General features: G+C 66.9%; 1 protein-coding gene across 2 annotated transcripts; it reads right to left on the bottom strand.

Moving 5' to 3' along the window:
• Window positions 1–1,442: 1,442 nt before the first annotated feature.
• SLC22A31 (solute carrier family 22 member 31) lies at window positions 1,443–6,120 on the bottom strand. 2 transcript variants are annotated; one of them, XM_040633158.1, is made up of 9 exons: window positions 5,743–6,120; window positions 4,194–4,297; window positions 3,922–4,076; window positions 3,456–3,624; window positions 3,141–3,286; window positions 2,935–3,049; window positions 2,607–2,821; window positions 2,178–2,289; window positions 1,443–1,867 (listed from the first exon to the last, which is right to left on the bottom strand). In XM_040633158.1, the coding sequence occupies exons 1-9, from the start codon at window positions 6,118–6,120 to the stop codon at window positions 1,561–1,563; spliced, it is 1,701 nt and encodes a 566-aa protein (XP_040489092.1). In that variant the 3' UTR covers window positions 1,443–1,560. The 2 variants fall into 2 exon arrangements, with proteins under 2 accessions (XP_040489092.1, XP_040489093.1); XM_040633159.1 differs by having other exon boundaries at window positions 2,935–3,043.
• Between the last annotated feature and the right edge of the window lie 1,522 nt (window positions 6,121–7,642).

Here is a 7,642-nt window from a genome sequence, read left to right as displayed (position 1 = left end):
GTTGATGCGCGTGCGGTGGGGACTACACACATGTGCGTACCCCCGTGGACCCCCTGTACATGCGCCCTTGTGGAGAGCAGACCCATCGCTGGGGACTCTGGCTGAGCTTCCGGGGAGCTCGGGAGGATCTGAAGCCGAGGGAGGCTGGGGAGGTGCAGAGGACCACAGCCACAGCCGTCCTGCGGGAAGAGGAAGCTGCCCAGCCCCTGGATCCTGGTGGGCCCAGTTGAACTGGGGTGGGTTGGGGCTTGCTCTGGGGCACTTTCCACCGGGCACTGGCAGAGAAAAGTTAGTGTGCCCCCAGGGCTGGGAGTGCGGCTGCCCCCCAAATCCAGGTACCCCGGTAGTTTATGTGGACACAGCATCAGTGACTTCCTGCAGGAGATGCTGCGAACACGGGAACCCCGTCTGGGGGCTGAGGGAAAACATAAAGGCATGTCAGGGAGTCTCGGGTATCCCAGCCCTAAGCCAGGAGAGCCGCCCAGAGGGAAATGTCTCTTCACATCCTGGGCAGGGGCTCCCAGCGGTGCCCCTGCTCTTGCGAGCTCAGGACTGTGCCCTCAGACCTCCTCTGGCCCTCTAGGGGCCCCTCCCTTCTCAGTGTCCATGCCTTGGGCTAGCTTGCCCTGTGTTGCAGCCTGAGCAGTGGAGGGCACCTGGGGTTGGAGTGTGCAGGGGTCTTGAGCTCCTGGGGCCTCTCCCGCAGGGTTTGGAGGTGGCAGACAGTGACCCCAGCGTCCCGCCCTACGACACAGCTCTCATCTATGACTACGAGGGGGATGGTTCTGTGGCAGGAACGCTGAGCTCCATCCTGTCCAGCCTGGGGGACGAGGACCAAGACTACAGCTGCCTCCGGGACTGGGGCCCCCGTTTTGCCCGGCTGGCTGACCTGTATGGACCCCCGTGAGGGCCGGACCAAGGGCCAGGGAAGGGGGGTTGCTGATCAGACCTGGGCCCACTCTGCTGAGGGCATGCCACCTGGACATGGAGGGCAGATGTCCTTCCCAGGACCGGCAGCCTGACCTCAAGGGCTTGGCGTAGTGGCTGTGCGGCCCAGCTGATCTCTGCAGGCAGCCAGAGGCCACCAGGCTCTATCCCCGAGGCCCTTGGGCAGCCTGTTTCTCCTGGAGAGGACAGAGTCCAGGGGGCCCACAGCCCGGAGTGGCAGATAGGATCTGAAAGGAGTTGCCCCTCCTGCCTCCCTCCTCAGAATTAAAAATGTGCTCTTCTCTCCACTGCGGTCTCGCAATGACCTGCAGAGCCCAGCTCCCTCCGCCCCCCGCTACTGTCCTTGGCACTGGGCTACTCCCCAGCCTCTGCTGTCCCCTAGGGCGTGGGGATTGTCAAGGGGCTGCAGGCACCGGGGCTGGGGGTAGCAAGCTCTGCGGAGAGGGTAGACCCCGGGGGGTGCGGCTCGCGGGAGAAGCAGTGAGGACGCCAAGTTCCACGGATGCTTTTATCCTCCACAGTGTGGGGGGGGTGCCAAGGAGCCAGGGCCCCAGCGGGGGACGGCTAGACCCTGCAGCCATCCTGGCTCGCGGCCACCGAGGGGGGCTCCGGTCAGCCGTCCTGGCCCCACTGCCGTCCAGCGGGGCGGGCGGAGGACGGCAGCAGCGGCAGGTGGTCTGCGTCGGGGCGGCCCCCACGGAGTGGGGACCGGCACAGACGGTCGGCATCCTGCAGCGACACGGGCAGCCCGCGGCCCCGGCTCTCCGGCAGCAGCAGGACGCACAGCAGGGCCAGGATGGTGAAGGAGGTAAAGACAATGTGGTGCAGGAAAAAGCCACTCCGGGCCTGCAGGGCGGCCAGGGGGGCTGCGGCCTGGCCCAGGAAACCGGCCCCCAGCACGAGGCCCAGCCCAGCCCCCCTGCGGAGAGTGCACGGTGTTGGGAGGGGGGTGGAGCGTGGGGGCTCTGGGGAAAACCAAACCCAAAGGTTTTTGTGGAAAAAGTTCTCCTCCCCATCCTGGAACAAGTCTTGTTATTTTCATTAGGAAATGAGAAACAGGCTCCCCCCCCGGGGTTGTGTCCTCTCTGGGGGCTGTCTCAACTCTGCCCCCCCTCCTCCACGTGCTTCTGTGACCAGTGTCCCCCATGTCCCTGGGAAGAGCTGGTCTGAAGCCTGGGGATGGAGGATGGAGGACGGGCGGGAGCTGGCAAGGGTGGCATGCACCTCACCTGATCACCGTGGGGAATATCTCTGCGGCAAAGAGGCTGCTGAGAGCAGACACGGCCTGGGAGGCCAGGAGGCCCAGGACAGAGAGGGACAACATGGTCCATTCTGGCAGGTCTGGGGACAAGGAGAAGGCTCCCACACTGCGCACGGGGCCTGGCCTCCCAGCCTTCCACCGTGATGCCGCGCCCTGTGCTGGGCGGGGGGTGTCAGGTGTTCTCGGCCGCCCCTACTTGAACCAGGCCTTTCTATCGAGCCCCTTCCCATAGGATCCTTTGGGTGTCCGTTTGGGCACACAGTGGGGACATGAGTGGGGGAAAACACAGGTTCTTCCCGACACCTGTGCCTCTCTCTTGTGGGCCTAGGAGGGGGCCGATCCCCGTACCCCACATCAGTCAGACCCTCAGCCAAACACAAGGACCCTGCACACTCACACTGGGTCCCGGCAAGGAGCATCAGGGACGCCAGGCCCACGACCAGGGTGCCCAGCAACAGGACTGGGCGTCGGCCCCAGCGGTCCCCGGTCAGCAGCAGGAACACCGTGGCTACTACCTCCAGGCCAGCGCCCAGGAAGTAGGGCTGATAGAAAGCGGGCTCACTCGGGGTCAGGCTGCGGAGGAAGCTGGCTCTGATGCCCCCGCAGATCAGCCTGGGAGGGAGGCAGGGAGGGCGGAGCTGTGGCCCAACCAGGACTGGGGACCAAAGACCCACCCTGGGAGGAAGGCTCAGACACTTAGCCCACCCATGCCCTCCCCTCCTCACGAACTGAAGCCCAGGATGAGTCCATTTCTCCAGGCGACACAGGTCTGCTGCAGCTCCAGGACGGAGTGGTACTGGGGCTGGGGGCTCCCTGCACCCAGCATGTCCAGTTCTGTGGCTCCGGGAATATGAGGGGGCATATATGAGAGGCTGACCCTTCTCCCCCTTCTCCAGCACCCACACCTCCCTTCTCCTGGCTGGTGCATTACCCATAGCCAGGGAGCTCTCCTCCTCTGAGCTGTGCTCGGGGTCCACGCCCCCAGCTTCTGCAAAGTGCCACAGGATCTTCCTGGCTCGGGCTGGCTGTCCTGTGGCCAGCAGCCAGCAGGGAGACTCAGGGAACAGGGATGGGAACCTGCAAGGATGGGGTGTAGGGATGGCAGAAGCCAATGCCCCTGCCCAGGACCCAGGGGGAGAGGTCATCCCGTGGCTCCCTGGATCCCTGTCCCATTCCCACATGCATGGAGAGAAGTGACACACATGGCCTCCACTGCTGTTACTGAACCATCTACCACCACACTTACCCCCAAAAGAGCAGCAAGAGCCCTGTGACCAGGGCACTCAGCCCCTGCAGGAGGCGCCAGTCCTGCGCAAGCAGGGCCAGGCCGGGCAGCAGCAGGGTGCCCAGCACTGAGAAGAGGCCAGCTGCCACGGAGAACACCAGGCGGTGGGGGGGGTCACACAGCTCCAGGCCTGAGCAGAAACAGCCTGAGACCAAGGCCTTTTGGGACAGCTGCTCTGTCCAGGGCTGTGGGGGGACCAGTCACTAGCCTACGATGTCTGAGGCCAACTCACTGCTCCTCCAGCACCCGGACCTTCCCACCACCACCAGTAGAGCTCACAGAACAGAGCGTGCCCCTCCCGCCTTCACAAGGAAGGCCCTCAGTGGGAGTGCCAGGGAGGCCTCCCATGCCACCTGACTTGGCCCTGTAGCTGAGTGGGAGGCCTCGCCTGAGGGGGTGCTCCCCGGAAGCACCCCATGGTACTCACGAGCCACGTAGAGGGCCAGGGAAAAGCCTGCCAAGGCCCCCCCATGAAGCAGCCTTAGAGCCAGCAGGGCAGGAAAGCTGGCAGCCAGGGCCTCACTGGCCCCCAGGCCCGTGGCCAGCACCAGGGAGGCCACAAACACAGCCCGACGTCCAAACCTGGGGGGCAGCAGGGGACACACGGGGCTGAGCGTCAGGACAGCTCGGGTATCTAGCTAGACCCTGAGGGCTTGAAGGTGGGACTGCTGGGGCAGAAGGGAAGGACCAGAACCTCACCAGTCACAGCCTGCGCCCAGGAGGACACAGCCCAGCAGCCAGCCCAGCAGGTGGCTCGTCTGCTCCAGCGGCACCTTCCAGCCGTCCTCACACACGAGGTTCCACTGTGGGGGACACCAATCACCTGTTGGCTGGCCAGGTCCACCCTTCCCCTTGCTGGAGTTCCCAGAGCGTCAGGCTGCCAAGGGCCCTAGACGTCTTGCTCCAATTCCCCTCTGGAAATAAAGGGAAACTGAGGCACAGAGCGCGTGAGGTACTTGCTCAGAGTCGCACAGCATACTCTCCTGACTCTGGTAGTCTTCCACTGGGATTTGAACAGTTCCTGGTCTGAGCTCCCAGAGGGCAGTACAGGGGTCCCCGGGACACCCACCTGGAGCCTGAAGTCTGTTTTGTGTTTTTCTCTGGATAGGATCCCACTCACCTCTCTGCAGCCACTGCTGTCCTGCCACAGGTGACTCCTGACTGCTCTAAGCTTCCCACCGCTGTTCCAAGGGCCTCGCCCTCACTTCCCCCCTGCCCTGCTCATTTCATTTCAAGAGTGACTCCGGGAACAGGCTGGAGGGCTGAGCTCACCCACTTTTCCCCGACAAGGGCCCTTGACCTCAGTTTTGCCCTTCCCCACCTCTCCTTCCAGGTTTCCGCCTCCTCCCCAGACCTAACATACCATTTTGGGTCACACTACATCAGAGTTTTTAGTTTAAAAACCAAACGTTCGTGAAAGCTGGTAGGGTGCTGATTGATCAGGACCTCAAGAAAAGGGCAGGTGCCACGGGGAACAGAATGGGACGGAGGAGGAGAAGCCCAGCAAGTTTCAGGGCTCCGGGCAGGGATGTGGCAACCCTGTCCCAGTTTCCACACTGGGGCCAGTCCTCCCAGGGACAGAGTTCGGGCTGCGGGGTAGAGGCCAAGCGGAAGCAGAGCTGGGCGGATCCTCGCTCGCTCGAGGGACGAAGGAGAGGAAGAGGGTCCTGGGAGGTTCCAGCTGCCCTCCCCCACCTCTCCCACCCAGACCGCTGAGCTGCCCCCACCTCCTGTCCAGCTTGTGTGCACCTCCGGAGCTCTACGTGACTACCTTGATTCAAAGCCTCCTGTCTTGGAGCACAATTTCGACACCTACATGGCCCAAAGCCATGGCTTACTCAAAGGGTTGGTGGCACTGAAGTGGCACGTCCTGCGGACCACCTGGCGCTTATCTGCTCATCCCTTCAGCGGAACTCCTCTTCCTCCAGGCTGCCCGCCCACACTGGCAGACCTCGGGCAGCGGGCTCTGCCATTAGACCTGGCACCCGCCTATGTCGACATCTGCTGCATCATCTGACCCCCGACTAAGAGCCCAGCATGACAGCCCCAGCAGACCAAGGGCAGAAGATAAGGGGGACGAAGGAGGTGGGGACAGAAGAAAGGGGGAGCAGAGGACGGGGGACAGAGACCTGGGGGCGGAAGAGCGGGAGGCGGCGAAATGTAGGGACAGAGACGAGAAGGAGGCGGGGGTGGGCGGAACGCCGGGGACCCAAGCCGTCCGCCCCTCCTCCGCTGGTCGGGAGCGCACCTGGGTGACCGGGCTGCGCAGCAGGCCGGCGGCGGGCAGCGCGTAGTGCCAGCCGCGCGTGCAGGGTCGGGTCCCGTTGGGGCGGGCGCGGGACGCGGACTCGGGGTAGCGCAGGAGCAGGCAGGGGCTCGGGGCGCGCGCGGGCCCCAGGCGCGGCACGCTGGCATCGAGCAGCGCCGACCCGCGCAGGCCGCGCAGCGCGGGGGGCAGCAGCGCGGGGTCCGGCCGGCAGTGGTGCGCCGGTAGCGCGGTGAGCAGCGGCTCCGAGCCCAGCGCCAGCCCCAGCGCCACGCACGGCAGCCACGAAGCAGCGGCCAGCAGACGCCGCGCCCGGCCGAAGCCTCCGGCCGCGCGCAGAACCCGCGTCTCCGACTCCATCAGCGCCTCTGCGCTCGGCCGGGCGGCCTGCGCGGGAGCGGAGCCACGGAGGCCGGGCCCCTGGGGCCTAGGGCGGCCGGGGCGTGGCCTGAGAGAGCAGGCTAGGGGAGGGTCACCGCGCCCTCGCCCCGGCCGCGGGGGTTGCGGAGGCGTGCTGGTGGCACGTGGTCAGCTTGGGGTCCAGCGCGGCCACGTGGAGGCGGGAGTCCTCGTGCGGGGGCGTGGTCGGAGGCGTGGCCGGTGGCTGGTGCTTGCACGGGGGCGTGGCCGGCGGGGCGTCCTCTGACCGGTATGTGGCGCGGTGGGCGCGGGGGCGGGGCCGGTGGGGACGGGACCGGGAAGGGATGCGGGGGCGTGGTCGGAGGTGTGACCGGCGGGGGTGGTACTTGCAGGGGGCGTGGCCGGCGGAGCGTCCTCCGGCGGGGTCGTGGGGCGTGTGTACGTGCGCGGGGGCGTGGCCAGTGGGGGCGGGACCGGGGAGGGGGTGCAGGGACGTGGTCGGAGGCGTAGCCGACGGGGGTGGTGCTCGCACGGGGCGTGGCCGGCGGGTTGTCCTCGTGCGGGGGCGGGGTCGGTGGGGGCGGGGCCGGCAGGTGGGGCGCTCGCACGGGGCGTGGCCGGCGGGTCGTCCTCGTGCGGGGGCGGGGTCGACAGGGGCGTGGCCGGCGGGTCGTCCTCGTGCGAGGGCGTGGCCGGCGGGGCGTCCTCGTGCGAGGGCGTGGTCGGTGGGGGCGTGGCCGGCAGGGCGCTGGTGCGGGGGCGTGGCCGGCGGGGCTGTCGGGGCGCTCAGGTGCGCTCGGCCGCGAGGGGCCCGGGTCGTGGCGGTCCCGGTGGCCCGGGTGTCGCGGCTGGGCGGACGGTGCTGCCGCTAAGCCAAGGTCCCGCTTGGGAGTTTGAACGCCATCGTGGGTTTGTGCGGCGCGGGCCTCGCGGTGGCGGCGTCGCGCGTGCGGGCGGCGGGGTCTTCCTCCGCAGACCCGAGGTAAGTGGCGTTGGCCTTCCGCGTCTGTGTGCGGCTCCGGGGACAGTTGGGGGGGAATGTAGATGACGTTTACAGGACGCCTGGGTTCCCTGGAGGTGTGGGTTTGCGAAGGGACCCTGGACCTGCGTGGCGTCTTCCGGAGGCAGCGTTGCGCGTGTCCCGAGTGTTCCTGGCTTTACAGCTGTTCCCGGTGAGGTAAAGCTCGCCATGTTCTGCTCACCGCGAGGGAGAAGTCCCCGTCCGCCCCCAGGCGCGTCCGCGGAGCGCGGCCCTCGGGCCGGGACTTCGGCCCTCATCGCGGCTAGGCGGTCCGGGTCCCCGGGGAGGGCCCGGTGCAGGTGTTTGCGACGGTGCAGGTGCGCGCGCCGGTGGAGGCGTGCGGGCCCGGTGAAGGCGTGGCGGCCAGGTGCAGGTGTGCGCGCCCGTGTGACGAGTCCGAGTGTGAATCGTGCAGGAGCCTTTTGCATTCCCGCCGCCGCCGCCGTCTGTCCAGGGCTACAGCCACCGGGGTGCGGTTGAGCCCCGGCACCCCCCCCCCCC

Source organism: Ursus maritimus, unplaced genomic scaffold (assembly GCF_017311325.1).
Source record: "Ursus maritimus isolate PB19 unplaced genomic scaffold, ASM1731132v1 scaffold_19, whole genome shotgun sequence".
NCBI lineage: Eukaryota > Metazoa > Chordata > Mammalia > Carnivora > Ursidae > Ursus > Ursus maritimus.
This window is presented reverse-complemented; position numbering and strand designations above follow the sequence as displayed.